Source organism: Prinia subflava, chromosome 10, assembly GCF_021018805.1.
Source record: "Prinia subflava isolate CZ2003 ecotype Zambia chromosome 10, Cam_Psub_1.2, whole genome shotgun sequence".
Classification (NCBI taxonomy): domain Eukaryota; kingdom Metazoa; phylum Chordata; class Aves; order Passeriformes; family Cisticolidae; genus Prinia; species Prinia subflava.
The window spans coordinates 28533375-28560632 of NC_086256.1; the positions used below are offsets into that span (position 1 = coordinate 28533375).

Sequence of the window (27258 nt, forward strand, 5' to 3'; positions counted from 1 at the left end):
CATTTATGTTCCAGTTGGGCATGAGACTGGACACAAGGCACTTGTCAGCCTTTTGGTCCTCCCAGGCAAGTTAACACATAGGAAAGTGGGGTGTGGATAGGTTTGCCCTGCTGTTTGTAATCTTGGGTGTAATCCTGTAGGCCAGAGAGCTCCCAGGGCTGGAGCTTGTGCTGTAATTTGATGTTGGGTCCCTCCCTTCTGGAGCAGGCAGGAGTTCAGAGGGACAGTGCACAGTGTCTGGATAGGCATTTAGGGAGCATCAAGTAGTTTTGTAATACAGTACTAAATAAAGAAAATAATTTCCATCTTTTCTCTTAAGGAAAGGACACCCATGTCTAGTTAAATATATCCTTGCATGGAGCTTATTTCCAACTGCTGCTTACCTGCCCAAACCACCACTTGTTACTTACTAAATGCTTCTGTGAGCAGCAAAATTCCAAGTCTAGTTTCTTGCTTCACACTTGTGCAAGCATCTCTAGGAGCTGATTTGTTCTATAACCTCCTAAATAGGGATGCAAGTTTCCTTTATTTTCCTAGTGTAAAACTGCCTAACATGACATAACTAATTCCTAACCTATTTCCAGAATTAAACAAAGAAACATGCACTTGGTTTCAGATTCTTTACTAGTTGAAGATAGATTATTTTTGCATGTTAAGGTTGAAATCTGTGGTAACTGTTACCCTGGTACAAGCAGTTAAGTGATCTTCTGAAGGTCTTGGCAGCTCAGCAGCTACTTAAACTATCACTTCTGGTGCTTTGGTTTCCTTTTTTTAAGTATTTCAGACAAAGTTTGCTATCTGGAGTCAGACGATCTCTGGACAAAGGAATAGAAGGTCTGGAAATAACTGGCACCTGTATTTGGTTTGGAAATAGGACTATTACACCCAGGGCTAAGTTTTAAATCTAATGCTCAGCTCTTTCCAACAGATTTGCATAAATAATCTCTAAAAACCTAAATTCTTATAGCCCCTTTTAACTTCTTCCCTGTGTTGTCCTCATTGATAAATGCAGTTAAGTGAGCAGAGATAGGATTTAGCCAGATAGCACAGATGCTTCCTTCCAGAAAAATCTGGTTCTGAGTGATGTGAAGGGCAGCAATAAACAGCAGAGTTTTGTGCCTGTTTTACTGGGATTTATCTGGAAAAACCCCTCCAGCATCTTTGTCCACATAAACCACAGAATACCACCCCCCACTGCTTTCACCCCAAGGAACAAACCAAGAACAGCGTAGAAGAAATTTATTAAGATAGCACTATTTATACAAGTTACTCATGCTAGAAAAAAGCATAAATGATACATGTAAACATTTGTTTACAGAATACTTGTTTTCCTTGTAAAGGTGCAAATGATCTTCATATGTAAACACAAGAATACCGACCTTTAGGGGGAAAGGGGCTTTTAAAAAAGTTTTGATGTCTCATTTATGACTGTAGTGTATTTTTTACTATATTCAAGCACATTAAAGTCTGAGTTACATGAATCAAACTATGAAGTTAAAGAACTTAAGATGTCAGCACTGCCTTTTTCATCTCAAGAATTTACAGTCCTCTTTTTCAAAATCAAATTTAGTAAGGTCCACAGTTAGATTAGGTGCAAAAGGTCATTCTTCCATACTCAATAGAAATTACAGTACAAACAGAACTGTTGAGTGTTGAGTTCTTCCCTGCTCTCCCCTGCCCCTGGGGGGGAGTTATTCACAGTGCCAGCAAACTGCCCTTCCCCTCCAAACTCATAAATGAGCCTCCCACCTTTCCCTGCTCTAACCGTACACAGGCAAAGTGCACAAAAATCACTCAGAGAGAGGGCACCATCCATCGTGGTCGGGAATTCCACAGACACAGGCAAGAGGGCAGCTGAGGTGAGGCTGGTCTGAGCTTTTTTTTCAGGAAGGAGCTGGCTGTGGGTTTGCCCTTCCAGCAGGAACACAAGAAGTGGGTGTCAGAATTAACAGATGGTACTTGCACCCTGCTTCAGACAAGAACTGATACCGAGCAGGCAACAGGAGGGAAAAGGCTTTTAGCAGTGAGCTAGAACTAGGTGGGTTTAGGTTCTCAGTGGTTGCAGGAGAAAGTACCGGTGTGGGTGTAGCCTAACCCTGTATTCCACACCCATTGCGTTATTCCTGATGAACTGTTAATGGTGGCTGCTCTGTAACAGCTTCGTTCTCTGAATTCACAGTGACAACTACACCCAGCCTGAGGGATGGGTCACTTCTGCCAACGGGCCATCAAGGACCCCCCAAAATCTCCTATGACTCAAAGAATTCCATCTTTTCACTGTGAAATCCCTTGCCCTGGGGGAGGGACTCAACATTCCTGCCCGGACTTCGAGGGTCTATGATCTGGGGTTTGGGGATTTGGACACAACCACCACCACTGGACATCGAGAGAAGGATCAGGGCTTTCCACAGGACCAGGGCTTTTGACAAGCCCTCATCCATCACTCCAACCACTGCAACCACCTTTTAACCAGGGCTGATTTTAAGCCAGTCTTTTTGTATTCATTATATTTGTTGTCATCTTTCTACTGAATTGTAATTCTGACTTGAAATCTCTCGCAAGGTATTTGAGTGGGGTTAATTCCTCCCGCTGGTTTACCTTCAAACCAGCACAGGTTCACATACAGGAGAGAAAAGCTGAACTTTTGTACAGTAAAAAGGCATTGTTTGAAATTCTTTTCCTCTCACCCTTTTTGGGCACTTCACTGACTCAGTCGAGCGATGAGAGTTCCAGTTCTGAAAGGACACTCAGGGCACAACACATCCTCACAGCTCTCCTGTCCTCTAAAAGACCCCAAATTATACCACAAGGGTTGGAACCACAGCAGCTGGCAGGACACAGCCCTGCCCAAACCACCAGCTGGTCAAAATGCAAATCACACATATACACATATATATATATATAAAATACATATATATATATATGCACACACAGATGTATATAAAAAGCTGGAATCATCGCTGTGAGCGATACAAAGGAAATACATGATACAAATCAAATGAAAAAATAAATATACTCTGTGCACAGAAAAGCTTCTGTGCAAAGGTGGCACCTTGCAGGTCAAGTACTTTTTTTTGAAGCTCTCTGTAAATAAGGCAAAAGCAATGTTTTCTGTATCACTTTTTCGCCCACCAAACAGCTGCCACATCCACTGCTCCCACAGCAGGAGGGGAAGCAGGAATCCCTCCTCCTGGCCAGACTCCCAGTACAGAGTGTAGGCTCTACATCAGCATCCTTTACGCTACAACAACCGTTACAGTTTGGTTTATTCAAAAAATGTAGAACTATTTAGAAAAAATACGGACATAAGCAACACTTCTACTTTTGTCCAGTGGTTCCCTGGAGTCTGACAACGTGGTCTCCCGCTGGGCACGCTCTCACAGAAGTCAATTTTTGTAATTCCATAGAAAGAGTTCACCGGCAAAGAGTTACATTGGATCTAGACCGTGCATACTAGAGCTGCAAAGAGGTCCAGTGTCAACAAGTCTCTTCAGTTTTTTCTAGGAATGAGAAGGCAGGGGACTCCCTCCCTCTGGAAGCTTACCATATATGAGATTCACAGTGTGTCATTTTGATAACCCCCACGCCTCCGCCCAGCCGCCGGTAGTTCATGCCGCCGTACAGCCTGCAGAGACAACACACCAGGGTCACACATGGGCCACATCCTCCACGGGGACACCAGCCCCTGGGGACTGCCGGGGGAAAGCACTGAGCCAGCCCGGGGTACCATCACTACTGTCTGAAGAAGCTGTGGAGCACCCATCTTACCTACTTCAAAAATAAACAACTGTATTGGCTCATGCCTTTCTCTCTCAGAACAGAAACTGCTGCTTGTTTTGGCATCAAAATCTGTTCCTGAAATAAATACTTTCTGCTCCCTGTCTGGTAAAATGTGCAAGATACAAGAAAACTTTGTAGGCTGCAGCTGACCTTAGGCTACGTTTTGTTTAACACGGGACTAGGCTTAGTCCTCACAATTCAACTAATTTAATTCCTATTTCTAAACCCCTACATTCAGCTGATCCCACCATGATATAACACATCCCAAGCACCATCTGTTGACTGCAATGGTGTCTGCATTTCACAGGGATATGAGATCCCTACAGACTCCAGATGCAGATTCCCCTCTGTGCCACTGGAGTCTGCTGTCAGAAGCAGGAGAAGCAAGTTCTCCAAACAGCTTTGTTAAAGCCAAATTGCATCAGAATCGTTTCTCAGTCAGGCTGCACAAATAAAAAATATCTTCAAGATACAAGGAAACAAAAGAAAGGGAAGACCACAGAAACTGGTCACCTATATTGAGTTCAGTGGAGAAAAAAACCCACAAGCTAATAACACCTTGAATAATCTCCCAAACTGTGTGAACTGCTGCCAGGCAGTAACCCCTGACTCTGGACTGTCACAGGCAGTAGTTGAAACGATTCCACTAAGGAATCTGATGAATGTACTACTCTCTCCTCAACTGGTTTCCTCAGCAGTTCCAAAGATCCTGTGGATCCATGGCTCACCAAACCAGGGGAAATTCCTCCTGCTGCTCAACACCCATTCTTATCAGAGAAGGGTTAAACTACTGCTATCACTAGTAAGAATAAGGACATTATTTTCTCTCTATTCCTCCCCTTGCCAGATTACCACAGTAGCAAAAATAGCCACAGGAGCTGGATACTTTATGCTAATTACATTTGGGAATAAATACACAAGCAATTGTTTTCAAGGATAGTTATGACTAGAAGGGCTATTTTCCCTCTTTCTCTTCTGCTCAGTGTACATATTTTGATCAGCAATTTCGTATTATTTGTCTCAGCTTGAACATTCTTCCAGTGGCTGAATCTTGCTGATTTAGAGGGGAATAATATCATGTGCTTGAAGTGTTTCAGCTCCTCCAAAAGGATTCAGAAATCACTGCCTCAGCTTGAAAGCAAGAAGTGAACAGGCCAAATTCTACATGGTGGCTTGAGTTCCTTCTGCTAAGGACAAGCTCAGTTTTAATGGGAAGCAGGAGAGACTCAGCCCAAAATGAACAGAAAGGGCATACTGGGATATTTTTCAAGATGTGATTCTTTCCTGCAAGGCAAGAAGCCAGAGTAAGAGTTGTGATGGTTCTACCCCACACAAGTTCTCTGTTATGGTGTGTACCACCTTCCTAATTTGCCTGGGACAGCTCCAGCTGGATTTCACTGTTTGACTGTCACACAAATTCAAGTTACCTCCACGTGTTGGCATCTGGATCAAACACCTCAATGGTCTTCAGGTACGTTGTGCCATCAAAGCCCCCCACTGCCATCAGCTGTCCATTCACCACGGCCAGGCCAACCTGCAAAACAGCCAGACAGCAGCTACTTAGCTTAGGGATGTCCTGAAAAGAAGGGTTAAAACAAAAATATTAATAGAACTGTTTTATAACTATGTTTGGTGAAAGGCAGTCTGCAGGAGAGAGTTGTTTTGTGGGTTTTTTTTAGGGCACAGCAAAATAAAATACCCTATAAAATGAGACATGGAAAGTTAAATATGCATCTCAAAATAGAGATTCTCTCAAAGAAAAAGCAGAGGGTTCCCCTTACTGCCAGCTCCAAGAAGTAGAACCATCTGAATGATGATAAATACATTAGAATCTAAACCTTTTTCATACAAAACTTATGTTCTGGACTGAAATTCTTCCTCAAGAAGAGTATCTACCAGCCCACAACACTTGGTTAAAGTAGCAGAAGCACAGGTAAGCCCCTGGTCCCAAACCTCTCAGGTTGGGGCTTGGACCATCTGTAAGCACCTTGGCCTCCAGACTTTCTATGTAGGCTTTCTGCAGAAGCACAAAATCACTGAAACATCAAAACATGATCAGTTCCACTGGAAAACACGGAGTATAACAGAAAAAAGGGAAGGTACCCAATGTAACATGGTCCCTGTTCTGGCTTGAGGAAGTCAGAAGAGCTGCAGATACAGCAACATGTGTTTAGCAGTTTCTACAGAAAGCAAATACAGAAGCAGCTGATAAAAAGTCAATATCTAATGAGAAACCAAAGTGGACAGTGTTGGACAGCTCACTCTGTGCTAGAACAGAAATAAATGTGTGTTCTCTACCTCTAAAACCCGTGTTTGCTCAGACTGTGATTCACACTTGGCTCACCAGACCCTGGAACACTAACACAGACAGAACCAATCCTCTCTTTACTACATAATCCAGTACCTAACGATAAACATCCAGATCATTTACACCTCCCCAGCCACGATGACTACTGAAATCACTGCAGTAATCTATTGTTGACAAGAAAGCACCACGATCAGCAGTTGATGGGAACATGCTGTCACCCACAGGGTGCAGTGAGGAGAGGCAACAGCCTCAGTGAAAGCCCAGGAACCCTGTTCCCACACACGCCTCAAGGCAATGAGAGTCTGCTGGCATTATGTACCTAAACATGTGCTAACCCTGTTTCCCAGCTTTTTCCTCTGAGCAAGTGGGTGTTTTCACCTCCTTATTCATCCAGAGAGATCCAGGTACTAATTTGATAGCGTTCTTTAATGGTATCTCATACCAAGTACAGCTATGTCACCTAAAAGCTCCTCGGCTTCAGGCTTAATTGACCACATACAAGGGCCCAAAAATATTTAAAAATGCCCTCAAATTACTCATTTTCCCATCCTAAACAGCTGTCTGTGGCGTGACTTGGCTATCTCTTCACCCTCCAGTCTTGCTAGAGAGATTTTTGCAAACTTCTTCCCTCACAGAAAAGAAGTGAAGACGCAGAGGAAGCAGGAGAGCCTCGTGATAAGACTGACACCACCATGTGCTCTCCCCACAGCAAGAGTGACAATGACACCCTGCGCTGTGCCCTCCCCACAAACAGACTGACACGCTGCCCCACGCTGTCCCCACATGGTGACAGTGTGGCATGGACGAGCCCACCACAAACAGACTGACACTCTGCCCCACGCTGTCCCCACACGGTGACTGTGGCATGGAAGAGCCCACCGAGCCCCACTTTATGCCCAGAGAGGCTGCCTGGAACAGAGGCTAGACAGAGTTAAAGGAATAATGTAGGCAATTATTGAAAGGCCTTCAAAGGAGGCACCTTGGGCAGTGCAAGAGCCTGACTGTGGCTCCACACAAGAGGGGCCCACAAGACGGGGGCCACAAGTCATGACTTTTCACACTTTTGTAAATTTTGGTCCATTTTCATATTTGGGTTAATTGTCCAATCCCAGCTTCAGGTAATGAAATCCCATCCTTCCAGACTGCTCTCCTCGATTCGTTTATAATTTCCATGCCTGAAGCTGCAATGGTGAGCTTGGTCCCCAAGCTGGAAAGGGATTGTTTTGTCTGACTGAACTTTCTGCTCACACTTTACATTTCTGCTCACACTTTATAGGAAGCTCAGAGCCACACCCCACTGCAGCAGAGAGTCTGCAAACCACGACAGCCGCAGCTGGAGGCACGGCACTCACCCCGCTGCGCCGGGACGTCATGGCCACCACGGGGGACCACTGGTTGGTGCGTGGGTTGTACCTCTCGGCACTGCTGAGCTCCGTGGTGTCATCCCTGCCTCCCACGGCGTAGATCATGTCCTGGTACACGGCACAGCCCAGGTGCTTCCTCCTCGTGCCCATGGGCGCTATCGTGTGCCAGCGGTTCTCCTGGGGGTTGTAGCGTTCCACTGTGGAGGAAGGGAAGGTCTTTGGTCAGCACGGTTGGCAAAGGGGGTAGAGCGCTTCTGGACCCAATTTCCACACATTGAAAATGCCATTGTTATAATTACTTTATAATAAAAATATTATAAAGTTGGCTTTTCGCAAAGATTGAGATGAATGTTATATGTAAAATGTTAAAATAACTCTGCTGTAAGGATACAGTTTTCATATTTTTGCTTAAACATACTAGTAAGAGAGCTGATATATAGTAATGCTTGTAACTGAACTGCTTAGTTAAAATAACATCCAGTGAACATTTGATAAAAACCCCTGTTATTAATATGCCAATTATCAGCACCTGATGTCCAAAGAAAGTACAAACAGCCCAAACTAGAAGAGTAATAAAACCACAACCAAAAAACATGCATGCCCTAAAAAAGCGGACCCAAGGAGTAGCTATACTAAACAATTCTTAGAAAAATATAAATATACATAATAGCCTATGAACATGCAACAAACTAATGTAATAAAAAAAAGTATTTAAAAAAGTTATCCAAAGATAGTAGGGGTGCTCTTAGCTAAATGCCAGGCACCCGACTGTTTAACCCTTACTTTATCTCTGGCTCCTATTATCTTTTTTATTAAACTTTTTACATTTCACCAGGAAAGTAAACCTTGTTTTTCACACCATGAACCCGTTTGTTCTCTCTTTTCTTCCAAAGAACTCTCACTAATCTCTCTCCTGTCCCCAGCATCAATCACACTCAGATCTACACATAAGAGGGAGCTGGCAATGCTACAAACTGACCTGCAGCAGTTTTACCTCTGGCACCTTCCTTCCCACAGCAAAAATGGCTGCTGCAGGAATTTAAAACAAACAAAAGTGCTTTCAACTGCTATGCAAACAATCAAAGCCTTGTATTGAGGACATACTGCCAAATGAAGCACCGAGAAAGTAAAAATATGCCACACAACCAGGTAACAGGGGCTCACAAGTCTGAGTGTGAGTTATTGTATGGATATTATTACTTGAAGAAAAAAAAAACGTCCACAAACTGACTACTGAGATATTGAGCATCCACTAGGGGACATGATGGGCTCGCAGGAGCTGGCTGGGATTAAGGGACAGCAAGAGGCATACCAGTATTAAGAGGAGATGTTCCATCAGAGCCTCCCACAGCATAGAGGAAGCCTCCCAGCACAGCCACTGCCACTCCCAGGCGCCTGGTGCTCATGGAAGCCACTCGAGTCCATTTGTTTTCTTTGGGATCATACCTGGCAAAAGAACAAACACTGGAGGTGAGTGAAGTGCTGACATCTTCACCAAGGGGCAGGAAGACTGACTTTATTCTCCCCAAACAAAAATCCCTGTAAGATTTGTGCAGTTCCTATCTCCTCTCCACCTTGTCTGCATCAGCTGCACATTTTAAGAGATCCTCTTTCTTGCTGTGCCCCACTTTTCTTTGTTTTTTTGTAATTAAAAAGTACCTCTCCACAATGTTGAGACAAGAGACACCATCCTGGCCACCCACAGCATAGAGGTAGCCTCCAAGAACTGCTACTCCAACACTGGTCCTGCAGGTGCTGGTGGGAGCAACATCACTGCTCCACTGATTGGTCTTTGGATCATACCTGGAGAAAAACACACCAAACAGCACAAATTACCTGCCCAGTCTGCTTCAGACTCTCCCATGCTTGGGAGCTCTACTCAGGCTGTAAAACTTGCCTATCCTGAGCTTCAGCTGCAAGCCAGCCCTTTGTAGGCTGGATAAAAGGCCTGAAGTGGTACAATGCATCCAGTACATGCTACTCCAGGGGTGTTCAAACTGCAGGGTGGGATGAATCAAGCTGAAGATCAAAGCTGCAGGTGCCTGAGAGAGACTGGCTGGCATGTGGTAACTTGCAGCAAAGAGCAGCAGCCAGGGTTAACTCTGCTCTGTTCCCTGCAGCTCACACAGGAACTCAGCCAGCACTGGGACTTCCAGATAAAATATGGAGGAACAAGATGGACTTGGGAATCCAGAGACAAAGAAATACAGTGCACAGCAAGGAGGTGCAGGACGTGGGAGACAGAATGCTAGGGTCCTGATTTGGGAAGTTGGGAGCATTCAGAGTGGGAAGGGGAGGCTCGAGGTGGCAGGAGGTGTTTGTAAAGCTCGATGGGTTTGTTACAGGGCCAAGATTTAGAGTAGTAGGAGAGCTTGAGTCATGTGGCTTTCAGCCATGGGGATTGCCCTACGCAGCTCCCAGAAATAGGAAGCTTGGTAAAACTTGTTCAACTTTATTCTTTCACAGGCCTAAAACTGACCTATTTTCCTTCTTCTGTCTATGTGCCAAGGTTCCTTAATTCTCAAGTTGCCACTACACAACAAAATTCTAGGATTTTTCCCCCAGCATCTAAGAAATGCTCACTGTAACCTCACCTTCCTCAACAACTCAGGAAACAAACCCACAATTGCAAGGAAGGTTAACCAGGATCACCACTCCTTCCAACAATACACCCAGACCCATCTCCTAGAGATTCCTTCCTTATGCCAGAGGCTTTGGCTTGTCCCATTATGGTGGGGATAACCTGACACAAAGTGTTTTACACCAGATGGGTGCAAGGCAGGAGGAAATGGCAAAATCAACTCATTCCTAAGGCTGCACGCAGGTTTGAACACTGAGAGCTGGAATTGTGCCCAGGGGCTTTATGCAGACCTACCTTTCCACGCTGTTCAGGTAAGAGGAGCCGTCGTGGCCTCCCACAGCATAGAGGAGGTCATCCAGGACGCTGACCCCGACGCCGCAGCGCCTCTTGCTCATGGAAGCCACCATCCTCCACTCGTTGGTCTGCGGGTCGTAGCGCTCCACGCTGGAAATGGCGTCCCCGCTGCACCAGCCCCCCACTGCAGCCACACACCACAAACAGGGTCACAAAAACACCCACCAAGCACACAGACCGCCCCAGCTCCTGGCACAGGTCACCCCTCACACTCATCTCTAAGTCACTCCTTCTGAGGTTTGTAATGACAAAAGAGAGGGAGATTTTCGAGAGCAGGAACTGAAGTTTGGAAATGCTGTGGGATTCACAGCACCAGACGAATCACGTGGGTAAGAAAGAGTAAGTTAACTCAAACTTTCAAATATTAATGCACAGGTCACATCAGAAATAGGTTGTGAAGACTTTATGGGAACACCACCACTAGAAAATCCTGCCTGGAGTCTCCTGGCCTAAGTGGGAAAAGTACATAGAATCAGAATATCCTGAGTTGAAAGGATCCAAATCAAACTCCTGGCCCTGCACAGGATAGTCCCCAGAATCCCACCATGTGCCTGGGAGCGTTGTCGAAACACTTCTTGAGCTCTGTCAGGCCTGGTGCTGTCACCACTGCCTTGGAGTCAGCTCCAGTGCCAGACTCTACTGTGGGTGAAGAATCTTTATCTAATATCCAACTTCAGCCTCCCCTGACACAGCTTCAGGCCATTCCCTCAGGTTCTATTGCCAGTTACCAGGGAGCAGAGATCAGTGCCAGCCCCTCCTCTCCCCTCACAAGGAAGCTGTAAACCATGACGAGCTCTCCTCTCAGTCTCTCCCTCAGGCAGAACAGACCAAGTGGCCTCAGCTGCTCCTCATATGGCCCCTCCAGGCCCTCCACCATCTCCTGCAGACAGCACACCCCCCTGCAGGGACACACACCTGCAAAGAGCACCTCTCCACAGCGGATGGGCTTGCGCGGCCTCGTTCGCGGTCCCTGCATCAGCGGCCGCTCCTGGGGCAGCAGCAGGTAGTTTTTGGCTTCATCCACCAGATCCCTGGGCAAGACAGGAAAATATTAACCCCCAGAGCTGAGTCTCAGGAGAGGGGGCCAATCAGAAGGGATGGGAAGAGCAGCCAGCACTAGTCATGCACCTCAGGTATTCACAGGTCACAGAGAAGAGCATGAACAGCTCCGGTTAAACGCACGCTGTCACCTGAATACTCATCGGTTGTCTGTAAGCCACTGACAGCAGCAAACCTGCACCAGTGCTTGGCCAGAGCTAACAACAGATACAGCTTGCTATAAAAAGACTGATTAAAAAAACCCACCAACTATGACAAGAGATTTGTCAGGCTTACTGTGCAGAAAAGAAAAATCCAGCCTGCCTCAAGCTAAAGCTCAACAGTCAGTGGCTTTGCCTTGGAAGAGAACAGGGCTGGAAAGCACACAAATATATAATCCACACATGACCAATAGATGGAGATAGTACCCTTCTGATGAATATTTTCTCCATCAGCTCTGGCCAGCTCACACTGTCCATCCATTCATGACTTGCCACCTGGACTAATCCTAATATTTCAAACCCTTGAATAAAACAAAAAAGAACAAAAAAGTCCTCCTTCCCTCTACAAATGTGGAATTCCTGCAGTATAAATGCATATTGAGGAAGAGAACAATTTAGCCTATGCCCTGAACTTCTTTACAATGTGCACAAGATAAATCATGTGCTTTGTGGATGATACAGAACTCTGCAGAACCAGAAAGGTGAGACTCAAACAGTAAGAGGAGGAAATGACAAATTCACTGCATTATCTTTGTGGGCAAGAGCAGACTCTAATCCCAGAGTCCAATTTAGTTATCAAAGTGCAGACATTCTACACAGAAAAACTACTTTAGATCCCATTGAGATCATCATGAAAGCCATGCAAGAGCTAAGCTGCAATAAAAGGCCATGACTAGAGGGGAGAAAAAAAAAAAAAAAGACAAAATGAAAATCAATACGCTGAAAGGTCTTTTACCAACAGTCAAACTGCACACTCAAAGTTTGCTATTTCACTGAAAACTTGAAAGAACAAAACCACTTCTAGGGCGCACCAGTGACTATTATGCAAATAGAAAACAATTTTTCTTGCTTCTCCTATCCTCCCAGCTGCCTGGGATGAAATTGTGAGGCATTACCCGTTCACCAGCACAAACGAGCACAGTTTCAGAGGACAACATAATCCAATTCTGTAAATGGCTGAGGAGATTTACCTGCACTCCTCATCGCTCTTGATGAGTGGATCAGAACCCACTGTACCCACAAGAAACTTGGGACTCAGCAGGGGCAGGCGGACGTGCTGCAGGACCTAAAACACAAACCAGAACACCTATGCTGAAACCACAGATACCCACAGAGAAGCAAGAAGCCAAATGGAAAACAACAGGATTTTAGTCCAATGCAGCCTGTCTCACAGCACATTGGCCTTTTTAATATCCCAGTCTAGATACCCAGCAGAAAATCAGTCTTTGGAAAGGGACCATCCACCGGATCTATTAACAGCTGAAAACAAGGTCACAGCTGGAAACCTTTAGAAAATGACAGATGTCAAGACATCTTCCTGAACACTGATTAAGTTAGTGGTTTTATCAACCATTTAGCTCTCTTAAACCTGAGTGGTGTTGCAGAGTAGATGAACAATAAGAAACAACATGTCTTTCACAAGAGTTTAGAATTTGAAGGCCCAAGCACGTATAGACAGAAGCAAACAGTTATAAAAGCATTAAAAGCTGCCTTGAGAAGAGCAGCTTTTTCCAGTTTGGTTTGTTTACTTAACATCATTTTCAAAAGCTTTCCAGTAAATAAAGTTGCATTTAATGTCTCTTTCCAAAGCACAAACAGTGAGGCAGGCAGATGCTCACCTCTTTTGATCAGCCAGCCTGAGACTTCAGAGGCTTTGGGCTGACAGCTTTGTCAGAATGGGTTCTGCTACGTGAAATGCCTTGGCTCAGATGAAGCATCACATTCCAACAAAACCATTCTGACAAGCTCCACTGTAACATCGTGAGGGCTGAGGCACAAATCAAGCAGCAGAGCTTAAAGAAGCACTGCAAAGCAAGACAAGCCTTTTCTTCTCCACTGTGGTTTTGATACGACTCTCCAAGCAGTGCAGGCAGGTTTGTCCAGACAGACTGCTGGAGTGAGCTCGTTTGGCAAGTCCTACCTGGGAACAATCCAACAAAGCCCCTAATGAAGGCTCTGGCCAGTGCAGCTTCCAGCCTAGATGAAGGGACAGTGCAGGCCACCTAACACAGGCAGGAGTCAGAGAGCATTTCAGTGGCTTTACGCCATTCAGAAGCGCTCTGGTACCACCCTACCATCCCTCATTCCTCTCCCCCTGGAGAAAGCAGCCTGGACTGTCACTGTGCCCCAGCTTACCTGTGGCAGCTGGGGTCTTCTCTCCTGGATGCTGTACTTCACCCAGGCCATCACGGCGTTGAACACCTGCTCCTCGCTGCGCACGTTTAGCTCGTCGCTGGATATGATGTCTATGAGCTGGTTGGCAGGAAGCAGCATGAACTCCTCACTCTCCATCACCTGGGAAAGGCAGGGGAAAAAGGGGGGGAGTGAGGACAAAGCATCAGAGCCATCCACCACTCCAGCACTTCACGGACTGACCCAGTAAAAAGCCAAATCCCCATCAGTTCCAACACCAGCACACGTGAAGAGTTTGTTGCACAGGGCACAACGCAGCCCCCAGTAACAAAAGACACTTCTGGATGGGCATGGCTTTGACACCCTTTAACACTTTTAAAGGGTTAAACCACAGAAGACACTGATCAGGTTTCAAAATTCAAGAAAAACAAAGCCTCCCTTTAAAGTCAGTCTCCTCGTTTGCCGTGTCTAATACATAAAGCAGAAATAAAACCGCAACAAATACGTGACTAAAAAGCAGCACTGGAGTGCAGAGATTCACAAGGAAGGCAAAACAGAGCACAAAAATAAGATCTCTAACAAGTTACCAGAGGCATTGCAGAGAACACACAAAGCCTGATTTGTGGCAGAATAGAAAATATTTCAGGAGACTCATCTGATCCTGCCTCTTTCATTTGCTCTAAATATACACATGGAGTATGCAGTAGTCGAGATGCACTAAAGAGGGAATCAGAGCCTCAGAGCCCCTAAGGACTGATCTCTTGTGAAAGTCAAGCCACTGACAAACACATTAATTCCTTCAGCATCCAAGATAGCAACCAAGTTTCTCAGGAGGCCCTGGCTGCTGCTGGAGGACTGCTCACACAGCGTGAGTCAGTCAGACTGCCCTGAGAGCTCACACCCCACCACAGCTCCTGCACAGGCACCAGGTTGATGGGAAAGGTGCAAGAATCAAAATGAAAACTGCAGAAATGGCCTGGCTGGTAACTGCCAGCTCGCCTTCCCTGCAAGCATTCCCAGTCTGTATTGCAATTTCCAAAAGGTTCGGGGACAGAAAATAACTGAATGCTGGCTTGTCCTTATCATCTGCGACCACATTAGAATTCTGTGACTTATTTCATAATTTGCTGCATAAATTAAAGAAAAACACTCTTTGGCATGATCATGTCAACAGCAGTCAGTTGTGCAGTCCTTTTAATTACCTGAAGAAGTTATTTAAGGGCGCTGAACAAATATGCAGGAATCACCAAGTTACTGACAGCAGAAAATATTGTTAAAAAACGAACAGAGGGGACAACGAGATCAGTTACCAGACTTGGCTCTTGGGTACTCTGAGCTTTTGGGGACAGTGAAGGCCACAACAAGGCTGGCCCACACACTCCTTCAGCCTGTAAGTAGGAACTGGGTTGGTCAGCAAAGATCTTTATCAGCTTTTTTCCATGGTCTCCCTTCCTCCTACAAAGCTTATGTGTAAACTTTAGTCTGACGGTTTTTTAAAACAGCTTCAGAATCTGAAAACAGCAGCTGTGGAAATTCCTGAGTTAAAGATGCTCCTCCTCTCTCTCTCTCTCTGACCCTCAGGACACCCAGTGGCATTGCTGGCCTCACAAAATTCAAAACACTCAAAGCACTTCTTTAAACCAATTATTACTACTGTACAACTTGTTAGTTTACTTAGTAAAACAAATCATTATTTTAAATGCATTGGCTTATTTTGGCTTAATCAAGACACTCATAATTACCTGACTAATATTAATGACCTATTCAACTGACTTGCTTAGTGGACAAGAATTGGCTGGATTTCATTTCCTCTGCAGCATTTCTGTACATCAGTGCTTTTACAAACAGAAAGAATTCATGTCAGACTATATAACATGGAGTGCAATTTTTGTCTGTTGATAAAAGCACAAGTTGTCCACCCATAAATATAACTTTTCCCTTAACACAAATGTCAAGAGAGAAAAAAAAATAAAAATACAAAGGTTGCCCTTGTGCAGAGGAGTTGTTAATAGAAACATTTCATATTACATGCACAAAATCCACTAGGGGTTACAGGCAACAAATTAAATTGGGAGGAATGGAAAAAAAACTGGAAAAACATTTTACCGAGAAGTTAATGATGTAATGCAGCAATACACATAAAAATTAATAGAAGCAGAGGTTAGCACAGCAGAGGACATGAAGCAATTCAGACTGCCTTCAAAGTAACTGCATGGGTTGGCCTGGTGCCTGCTGCTTAATATTTCACGTTGCCACCCAGGAAATTCCCAGCTCACATTCCTCTCTGCCAGCTTGGAGGAACGATGACCACACACCCTCCGCACAGGAAGCAGAATTTATCACTTTTCAACCTCCACAGTGGAGGATGGCTCAACAGACAAGTGCCTGGCTTCCCCAGGGATCACCAATCCACTCTCCAGGTGGAAAACACCGCCAGGATGGAATACAATGCCAAGGAGCAGCACCACTGACACTGTCTGCAGAGAAACAGTGGAAGCAAAGGCAGTGATTATCAAGGGTGAAGAGCTGCAGAACTCCTGGGGCACTGCAATGGACACCAAAACCTGCCCAGGCCAAAGAAACAGTGCTCTAACCTAAGCCTCTGTTTTCCAGAGGCTGTGTTTAAGTTAAGGCAATCATAATTTGCATCATCTTCGAGGAAGAGTGTTCTCTTTTGCCTTCATGTGCTTTAACAGGGATAAGGAAGACAAAGTTGTCTTCAAGGGACTGCAAAAGAAAAGAAGCCCATAGCAGGCAGCTCTTAACAGCTAGCTGCATGTATTAGTGCTAAAACATTTTAAAACAAAACTGTCAAGCTGTTAAAAACTTATTTAGAGGCTTGTTAAGCATGCTCTACTCATGTAATAACAAGATCTAATAACCAGTAAAACAAGCAAGCACTGAAAATAAACAACCATCTGGATAGCATCTTGCTTCCCACCCCCCACAAAAAAAAAAGAAACAGAAGAAAAGAAGTGCAGAGCAAGCAGAGAGCACATGAAGTGGCCAGCTAAAATGTAGGGTTTGGGAAACCACCAAGTTCTAACAAAAACAAACTCATCTTAAATAGCAGCTTCTATTTGATTAGAAAAGATGTATTTAATTGCAGCTTTTGGAGGAACCTGATGTTGTGTCCACAGTTAGATACCAAGAACAGTCTTCACTGTGTCCAACAGTCGTGTTCTGTTGTGTTGCTCCTGCTCAGATTTTTCTTAAATATTACCTGACTGAAATTAATACAATTCCAATCTGCTTCTTGCATGTCAGAGAAAAAAAAAAAAAAAAAAAAAAAAAAAAAAAAAAAAAAAAAAAAAGAGACAAGCTGTCATCACTCACAGCACTTCCATACTGCTACTTCTCTGGGGAAACTAAATTAACACCAGGAGTTCCTGGAGTTCCTCCCTTTGGAAAGGATCTCCCTGTGAAGCTGGTGGGAAGAGGAGATTTTTCTGCAGCAGTTCAGTAAAGACCCACTCTTCTCTGACTATTGCTCACACAATCCTTAATTATTATGTTGATCCTTCTCTGAACCAGCTGCTGGCATTTTTTTTCCACCAAAAAATCATCTAGGCAGAATTAACAAAGGATGAGAAACTTAAGTTTATAAAGGTCAGCTGCAATATTACACATCTGAATTACTTTCAGACAGCTTCTGCTGAATAATAGATGCAAAATCCTAGTTCTGCTACAACAAGGGATTTAAAGACTCCCCTGAGGCAGCCTCACGCTCCCCCAAACACCCACTTTTCCAATCCCAGAGCTCAACATCAAAGTTTTTGTGTTCTATTGATGTGTTGTCCTTACTTTTAACACCTGCCTCTCCTCCAACCAGAATGTAGAATTCAGAATATTTCTGGAAGAGGAGTGGAATGTCCAACCATTGTGCAGGCATGACAGATTCAGTGCCAAATCCTACTGCACCCACGACCTTGCCTCCCACAGAGCACTCACCACACATCTTCCAGGGAAGAAATGCTGTGATCATATACAAACCACGGGTACAACACAGTCCTGCCACCTCTTTCCTCCTTCTTCCCCGCTTAACATCAGGCACCCATCACCAGCAGGGCACAGAGCAGGTGCAAAGGCAGGATTTGGACAAAAGGACAAGACGAGAGCTGCTGAAAGCTCTCACCGGCCACGCTGACACATTTCACACCCCAGCCCCAGCAGTCCTTACCTCCTGGAAGTTGTGCTGTGTGAATTTGTCAGCGATCCTCAGCAGCTCGCGGCACGAGTGAGTGTCAGCGAAAGCCCGGATGCCCAGGCAATTGGAAGGGTCCAACTGTCTCTTGAGGAACTCGCAGCAGGCCTCCTGGATCTCGGCCAGCTGGAGAAGGCAAGCGGCCGGCAACAAGGTCTGCACGTTTCCCTCCTCCACGGTGATCTGCGAGGTGTAGGCGAAGTCGATGAGCAGCTCCATGGCGCGCTCGTCGATGTCCCTGATCACGACCTCGGTCTGCCGCGACTCGGCCAGCTCCCCGGTGAACATGGCTCGGAAGTAGGGGCTGCAGGCCGACAGGATCACCCTGTGGGCGTAGATCTTCTTGGCCCCCACTACCAGCACCACATCGCAGAGCTCCCGGTGCTTCCGCAGCAGGTTGATGACCTCCAGGGTCTGCCGCGGGTGCTTGTCGGAGATGTAGGGCATGCGCGCGGGCTGCGGCACCCCTTCGGGCAGCTTGTTGGGGTCTCCGAGGGTGCAGCGGCTGGTCACGTCCATTCCGGTCTCTCCTGGGCGAGTGCTGGCACACCTGCAGCGCAGGAGGTAAAGGTACAGCACCATGGTCAGGGAGCCCAGAGCCCCCGAGCGCCGCAGCCGCCGCCCGGCACCGGCCGTGACCGTAAGTCCACGCCGGGACGTGAAAACAAGCACGTGACCACATGAAAGAGGAATCCATCTCCAAGCAAGGCTTGCTTGGAAGTAAACAAACGCCAGCTTGCAGCAGGCCTCTATTTATTGCTATTTTTATACGCTTTCTGTGACACACGGCTGTAATATCCAGCTACACATACATATTTATGAGCTGAACCTCACCGTAGCCTTGTGTGGTAAAGGCACATTATCCCCATTTCACAGAGTGACTCAAAGCACAGAGTAGCTGACTTGCCCACTGTCAGACACTGCAGCTTTCCTTGACAGAGCTGGAGACAGATTTGCACTGCAAAGAGTTCCAGCTCTGTGACTTAACCAAACTTCTCTGTTCCTCTACCTACGCTTTTAATGGGGTCACTCATCACTGTAATGTCTGAACACACTGAAGTGTCACACAGACTTCAGGAGCTCGAGACAGCCTGCAGACTACCACGAGCATCTTTCAGGGTCACAGAACACCCATTTTAATCATCACCTCTTCAATTATTTTTGAGTTATGGAGGCTCCTGACTCAATCCACCCTCCCTGGCACGTGTCAAAAGAAGGTTAATCTTCCCCAAGAATGGCAGAAGGCAGGTGAAACCAAACCAAACAAGAAGAAGATACTTGTTTTATCTACCCTATCAACCTAGCAAAAAGGGAAGAACAAGAAGTCAGGATGGTAAGTTCAGAGGTGAAGAATCACTTAAGAACACATAAACTAAGTTACCAGCACAGAGAAAAAACAGTCTCTTCCCAGTTCCACATGCAATTAAAGAAAACCCAGGAAACTGCTGCCTCTTCCCACATCAAAGGAAAACCATCGCTGAGAACAATTAAAGAACATTGAGCAAAGTATCAGATTATTGATGGTTTATGAGCATTGGAGATGCACTGAAAGACCCAAAACATGCTGGCTACTACCAGTTTTTCCTTGGTGCACTGACATTTGTGAGCTGCCACTACCTCACTGTTCACATTAAGAGTTAAAAGAAAAATCGAGCTTGGCATTGCCATGGCTCAATGTAATTTGCAGCAGGTTTGAAGGAAAGAATTTAAAAAACCACAAAACACAACACCTCACATCTTTCTGCTCATTATTATGTCAAATGCACTTTCTAAGCACTAGGAAACCAGTCGCTTTGCAGCAACTCAAATTATTCACTTGCATCTTAGCCTGCTTTGCCATTCCCTCCACACCCTCTCCTTGATCATCATATTCAGATGTTTTAGACCATTACCTCTTCCTCCTATCTTAGTTCCACAGATCCAGCTGGGGCTCCCCTCTGGGTTTTGCTGCTTGCTTCTGCTCAGTCTCTGCATCTTAAATGCCTTGGGTTTTTATCCCTGCTCCACCTTTTTTACATCCATCACCCTTCTGCTTTCCTGACACCTCTGACAAATCCTTCTGCTGTTACACTGCCTCTCACTCTCCTCTACCCACTCTTGTCCCTCACAACCCAAATTCACCTTTGGGGGGTTTGACAATCATTCTCAAAGCCCTGCCAAGTTCCTCACAAACAATGCATAAACTAAACTTCCCTTGCAGCAATACACACCAACCACAATTAATGGTACCCCTACAAAAACCCCAAGAAACTTGGGCTGAAGATTAATTTACCTAATTGGCTTATTTTAATGGTCCTTAGCAGCCAAGGCCAGAAGGTAAATAATTTAATCCCTCTACCAAAAGATGGAGAAAGGTGGTGACAAACATTCCCCTGCAGAGTTTGGCTCTTGCTAAGCAAGCTAAGTCGATTTTATTGTGTGGTTAAGTGTTTTGAACTATGTCAAACCAACCCTTGGAAGGCAAAAAAGAACACAGTAAGAGGTCTTTTAAGACACATGCTACCACAGTTCTGGATGGTTTGTCTTGACCAGGCTGTCAGTCAAAGCACAGAAGCAGCATTCTTCAAATCAAAACGCATTTCATGTAACTACAGATCAGATGAGATGGTACATACCCAGGACAGGGCACCTTTTTGGAAAGCACACAACCCTCTGTCATACCTGCAGGTTTTCCTCAAAGACATCTCCCACTGCAACCAGCCCTAAAGCAGATCTGAGTGGCACAGGCTCTAAGCACAGACAGATTAGCTTAAGGTCCTGCTGCCAGAAGAAATACACAATATTCCTGCCAATCCCCCAGCCCAAGACTCCCTGCCAACACAGGGCTATGGGATGTACCAGCTTGTGCCAAGGGATTACTTGGCCAGGTTTATGCAGTAGCCCTTGTCCTCCCCAGCCAGGACTGAAAAGGATTTTTCTGCCCGAATGGGAGGCCCTGCTGAAGACATCTTTAACTCACTGAAAAGGCCTCTGGTTAGCAAGAACCAAAGTCATTCCTGCATTGTTCTCACCAGCATTTATGTGAGAGCCTGCATTGTACCCAGCCTCCTTTCTCCTGGGGAGAAAAGTGCTGGTTAATGATTAAAGGAGACTGAATGGATGGAAAAAAGAGTAACAACCAAACGAGCACTCCTGATTCATCCATAACTTATCTCTGGGTGGTGCAGAAGCCAGTGATCAATTGGCTTAAGAATTTCCAAGCTGGATCGACCCAGATGCTTGATGTGAGGCTCAGTGGGTTGCTGCTACACACAGGCACAGAAGTGTGAATTTAAAGGACATGTCTGCTGGCTTGTGTCTCCACGAGGATCATAATTCCACTGCATTATGTGTGCATTATGCATAAATATGCACAGAGAATGAAATGATGAGTCAGTGGCTTAGAGGTGTGAAAGACAGAAGGCAGCACTTGATTCTCACAAGTCAGGGGAGCTGCCTCCCCCCCCCAGAACTCAGAGCTGCTCCTGAATAGCCAGGGTGATTAAAGAGGGCTGAGGATCCAGAGGAAATGTGTGTGTGCTCGGATAAAACGCTCACACCCAGCTATGCAGATATTCTGGGATTAGCTTCCATCAAAACGCAGGGCTGGGGAAATCAGCAAATACAATGGGATTAAGAAAGGGCTGACAAAGGATCAGTTTTTGTAGCACGCTGCTGAGAAGTACAAATGGGAACACAGGCAGTCTGCAGCACTAAGTCAGCTAAATAAACAGGCTGCTCTGCCCTCCATTTCATTCCGCTATGCCAGTGCCCAAAACTTCATTCATTAACAGGGGCATCGATGAGACATCCATCCTTACAGCAGCTCCTCCCAAAGTTAAAAAAATATCTAATAACACACACCCAAGGAAAATTCTCTCCTATGCTGTCATAAGGGCATGTTAACTTTCAAATCTGCATTTTTTTAAGACAATGTGTGTTTTAGCACAAGATTACAAACAGGCTTTAACACAGTTCAGCAGTAAACAACAGGCTGTCCTAAGGCTTATGAAACACACATCTCAGGCGAAAAACATTGACTGAAATCCAAAAAATCACACATTGCTAGAGTGGATTTCAGCAGCAAGAGATTTTAGTAGCAAACAAAAATAACAAACCAAATGGGTAGTGATTTCTGTCAGTGCCTTGATTTGAAATTAAGAAATATTTCCTATACTCATTACAGAGCTGCAGGAACAAGGGCCATCGATTTGGCCCAGCCTTTGGCAACAGAAGTCACCACCACAACATATCAACCAAGTAAATAGGAATGCTTTACTGTGGCATCAGTACTCTAGGAATTAAGTTAGCCACAAGTCTGATTATCAGGGAAAAAATACCACTGATTCATTTTTTTGCCTAGCGAGCAAGATTTCAGTAAGCTTTCTCAACAAAGTTATGCAAACAAGCAGATAAACCTGACTGAAATACTATTTTACATTACACAAAAGGAAAACAGCAAGGATCTGGTGTATTTGCCCCTGTTTACATTGCTTGGTTTGATTTTTACTGACCAAGCCCAGAAAACCCAGTTCCACCCTGACTGAGGAAAACATCCCAGTCAGGGTGAAACTGAGGATGCCCATACTCTGAAAGAGGAGGTCATTACTGGAGCCTTCCAAAACCCTCCTGAGCCTTCTGCACTTTGTTTTGGGCAAGAGCAATGTCCAGGTAGCTGGATAAGCTCCTGAGTGCACCATCAGGACCTGAAGCCTCCTTCCTCCTGCCGAGTCTGGCTGCTCAAGCCTGCTCTGATACAGCACTGCTGTAAGCTGGGAAAAGGCTGCCAGGAAAGAGCTGGGTGAAAAAGAGCTGGGAGAGCTTCCCCAGTTCCTTTGGGAGGTGCTCGAGCCCTCATGTCTGAGCTACGTTAAAGATAAGCCTGCACCTGACTGTGCACCCACCCATCCCGAGCTGATTTCCCTGCCTCCTTCCTCACTCCTACTTGCCCAGGGAGTCCAGGACTGCTGGCTGGCCCTGGCCATCACATCTGCTCTGCCCTGCTTGTCTGGGTGCTGTGCCCTCCACTGAGAGCTCCCTGCTGCCTTGTTTTTCCCTTCAGCAAAGCCACATTCTCTTGCTTCTCCCTGAGAGTGAGCAAGAACAGCCTGCCCCAACCACCCGTTCATTCCTAATGCAGGGTAAATCCTGTTTGCAGCAGCAATTCGTGTTCCCTGCTATAATCTTGACAGGAATAGCTGGAATTCCTTGTCTGCTCAAGCTGTTCCTCCTCCCCTCTGCATGCTGTACACATCTGATACCATCTCACCGTGTTTATTAACCCACTGCTGGCCAAGCCCCACTGCCCTCTTCGTGCAGGACCTCCCACAACCCCCACGTGGGGCTGTTAAATTGGCTTCAGAGCCCTGAGTAAAAGGATGAAAGAAAGTGCTCTGCCATCTGCTTAGCCAGAGTTCATAGGAAGATCTGGGCCCAAAATCCAATCAGGAACCTTTTATCATTTTCTGCTAAGACAGGCAACAGGAGGAGAACAAACAGAAATGTTAACAACCCACACTGAGGCCCTTGAAACAGGCAACTGGATTCAAGAACTGGAGTCCACAGCTCACAGCAGAGATACGCTTGTCAGGCCAGGCTGCAGCAATAATAAAAAATTTCTTCACTTCTTCAGCTCTGTGCTGCTGCCCACCACAAAACCTAAAATTGTCTGAGTGGCAGACAGAAATTCCACAACAGCAAGTCCAAGGCCACAAACCCACAAACTGACACACAAACTCCAGCATGGGGATTCTCTGCCTCAGTGCAAGACACGGAAAACAGCAGGCACAGAAACAAGTTTAGAACCTCAATTTTCCCACCAGGGACACAAAAAGTAGGGAGAAAACAAGAACACAAGCCAAGCTAGTCACCCATTTTATGTCATTCTGCAAAAACTTCTTGCTAAAACAACATTAAAACCTAAAAGCTGTAGGTTTATGCTGGTTAAGAGTTAAACAATCTCCAGTGAAGAAGGCTATGATGAAAGAGAGCTCCATCTGCTATTAAACCCATCTTGTAGGAAAAGGAATTCACTGTAAAAGTCACATACAGCTCCTCATTGACCAAACCACATTTCTTATCTTGGCAAAACTGCAGCACAACCCCCAGGCTCAGTGATACCCCTGTCATGTCCCAGGTTTATTCACTGCTGAACTGCAGCAGCAGCACAGCAAACTAAATTCACGAAAACTAATTTAATTAAAACACCATTGTGCCATTCTTTAACGCTTTAAGTAGCTACTCTTGCCTCCTTACAGAGAACCCAGCTTAATGGTTTCTGTGGCTAAAAATGCTCTGTACATACATCCATGGTTAAAAGCCTTGCCTTCTCTAACATGAGTGTTTACAGATCTACCCACAATAAAGTTTTCCTTCTTTCAACATCCCAAGGAGCACAAACAGACCAAGAGTTCTCTCCAATTCATTTAGAGGTGAAGAACTTTAGGCAGTTTTGCTTCCACACAGCCTGTATCATGTACAGCAATGTATCTGCTGTTAAATTCTGCTGTAGGATTGCCATCAAGCAAGGAATATCAACAAGAACTAGCAGAGAACCCTGTTTGCAAACCTGTCATCGTGCTGAATTACTGTGACAATTTTTTTCTCTATATGAGGGAGAATGTTTTTGACACAACCACAGCAAGAGCTCCCCTGAATTAAACTTCAGCTGCATCTCCAGCTCATTAGAACTGAGGCAGCTGGCATCCGTAATTAGAAAAGGAAATCTCCCTTTCACCCAAGACCTCACCAAATTCCTTTTGTTAAGGGAAAAACCATGTCCCTTGGAAAGCAAGTTTAAATTTATTCCCTGTGGTTTATTTTCCACAGTTTGAATACCTAAGTGATTAAATACTGAATGTTAAATATGACAGTAAAAGGGGGAAGTGGAAAAGGGGATGGAGAATTACAGTAACTTTTCTTCCATACTCTTCCTGAAAGACATCTGGTCTTGTAAATATTGAAAGCTAAATACATTTAAGAAAGAACTAAAGAGGAATGATTTATTTCCTAATTCCCCACAGCCAGGCTTTTTTAAAAAAAATCCAAAACCACACAACATTTTACAGTCCAGGCACGTCCAAAACCAACTCACATGATTTATCCTATTTGGGGAAGAGAAGAACAATTGTTTTTGTCTCTTACCTGCGCATTGGCTTTCCGTCCATGCACCGTGGAGAGAAACCTTCACCCTACACTTCAAGACCTGATCCAACAGGAAAAAAAAGGAGAAGAAAAGGTGATTTCTGAATCAAAAGAACCTTCTTTCCCCTCCTCAGTCTCTCTCTAAGAGAGCAGAGCTGCCCACAACCACGTACTAATGTGCCTTTAAGCTCCTACCCAGTTATAAATTCACAGCCCAGACTAACAACACCTGGAGTGCAGAGGATAAACCAGAAGAAAACATCACCAACATTAATAATATTTTCACCACAGCTGCACAAAGATTCCTTACCAAACAGAACACACACATTATAAAGTCAGCAAACTGCCTGCCTCCCTGAATCCTTAATTCTACCAAAGGGAAAAATATCTGAAGTAACAGGGTGCTCACTCTCACTCCTTGCTCAGAGCCAGGAGGTATCTCTCCCTCACACATTTAGCAGAGATTTAAGGCAGGCTGGCACCAAATAAACAGCCCAGCGCTGCTCACCAGCTCCACTGCAGAGCCAGAATTTGATAGAAGATAAAACTTGTGTCTGGAAATTGAAGATAACTGTGCCCCAGAGGTAAGAGGGATGCTAATAATGCTACTACATCTGCAAAGATGAACGATGCTGCTTGATGCTCACTACACTTCCACTCCAAATATTCATTTTCTGAGAGTAATAGCAGTTGCAAACTGCACAGGCCTTTCATATTCAACCACTAACTTCTAATTCTGATGTAAATTAACCCTTTTTACAAGGGCATCGCTTCCCACAATTTCATTTTCGATAGCTATTCACTTAGGAATACATTTAATTCAATTATTATTCAAAGCAATAAGCCTAACTCCGTGTAAAAAAAAAAATCTATTAAAAGAACAGAAGGGTGTTCTGCTTCCACACTGATAGTCACAGGCTTCTACCCCTCCAGAACCGGACTGAGAATCAGGAAACCACTGAACTATGGGAAAAGCAATGACAGAATGAGAATGAATTAAACCTCAAAATAAACACAAGGAGCATTCAAAAGAGAAAAAAAACCCCATAAATTTAGCAAGAACAAGATCATTTTTGGAAGACTGAGACTGTCAGATTGGAGCCCTGCATTCAACAATAAGCAAAACATTTTTGGCACAACCCAAATTAAACTACAGAACCGTTATAGCTCTGTTTGGCTACGTGCAGAAAAGAACCTTATTTTACACGCAGCACTCTCTGCGAGCATTATCCCAGCCACACAAGCGGAGCCAGCTAATGAAGAATAAGCTCCGACTTGCCGGCTGCCGCACTTGCAAATTACTCAGGTTCACAGCTCCCTGCAAATAAAGAAAGGCAATTCCTCCCGGTTAGGGCACCGCATACCAATTCCGAGGAGAGCTCCGGGAACCGCGCATCCCTGCCCGCACCCCTGCCCGCGCCCCGCCGGCTGTCCCGTGTGCCAGCAGCGCCGAGCGGCCCTCGGAGCGCTTCGCACACGCCACCGAACGTGGACCAGGCTATTCTTAGCCCCCCCGATTGCATCAGATTTAATCCCCTAAAACCCACGCCGAAAGCGGGGAGGAGGGGGAAACACGCACACGCGCACATACACAAAATAAAGGCATTTAAAGCGCGGTGCTCCGCGCTGTCCGCGGGGCAGCAACAGGCTGAGGGGCGGCTCTGCCGGCCAAGCGCGGCCCTGCAGCCCGCGGCACAACTCGGCGGTCCCGGCGGGACCGGCAGCGCTGCCCTCAGCCGGGCCGGGCCCAAGGGCCACCCCGAGCCGGGCCGGGCCGAGCCGAGGCGCGGAGCCCAGGCCGCCCCGGCCGCGCAGGCCGCGGGCAGCGCCGCCCGGCCCGCCCCGCGCCCCCGGCCCGCGGAGCCGCCCCACTCACGCCGGGCGCGGGCTCCTCGCCGCCGCCGAGCCGCGGTCCCGCAGCGCCGCCCGAGCGCGTCCTCAGCCGCAGGAAGCGGCCCCGGCCCCGCCAACCGCCGCCGAGCCGCGCCCGCCCCTTCCGCCCCGCCGCGGCACGGCCGGCCCGCCCCGCGGCCCGGAGCGCGGCCCGCGGGTCCTGTCGTGGAATCGTGGTTGGGAGAGGGCTCTGGGGACGGTACCGAGTCCGGTCGCGCACCCGGCAGCGCCGCTGGAAGCGCTGGAGCAGCGCCGGGTCC

The 27258-nt window shown here is 46.0% G+C and overlaps 1 protein-coding gene across 5 annotated transcripts; it reads right to left on the reverse strand.

Annotated features, from left to right (window-relative positions):
- Positions 1 to 1224: 1224 nt before the first annotated feature.
- On the reverse strand, positions 1225 to 27258 carry KLHL20 (kelch like family member 20). 5 transcript variants are annotated; one of them, XM_063406626.1, is made up of 13 exons: positions 27202 to 27258; positions 25106 to 25166; positions 17960 to 18533; positions 13783 to 13941; positions 12618 to 12712; positions 11303 to 11418; positions 10328 to 10511; positions 9112 to 9255; positions 8765 to 8898; positions 7441 to 7649; positions 5208 to 5314; positions 3545 to 3625; positions 1225 to 3459 (listed from the first exon to the last, which is right to left on the reverse strand). In XM_063406626.1, exons 2-13 carry the CDS (start codon positions 25126 to 25128, stop codon positions 3429 to 3431), a joined length of 1857 nt encoding a protein of 618 aa, XP_063262696.1. In that variant the 5' UTR covers positions 25129 to 25166; positions 27202 to 27258; the 3' UTR covers positions 1225 to 3428. The 5 variants fall into 5 exon arrangements, with proteins under 5 accessions (XP_063262696.1, XP_063262694.1, XP_063262695.1 ...); XM_063406624.1 differs by lacking the exon at positions 27202 to 27258 and adding an exon at positions 26982 to 27118; XM_063406625.1 differs by lacking the exon at positions 27202 to 27258 and adding an exon at positions 26697 to 26949.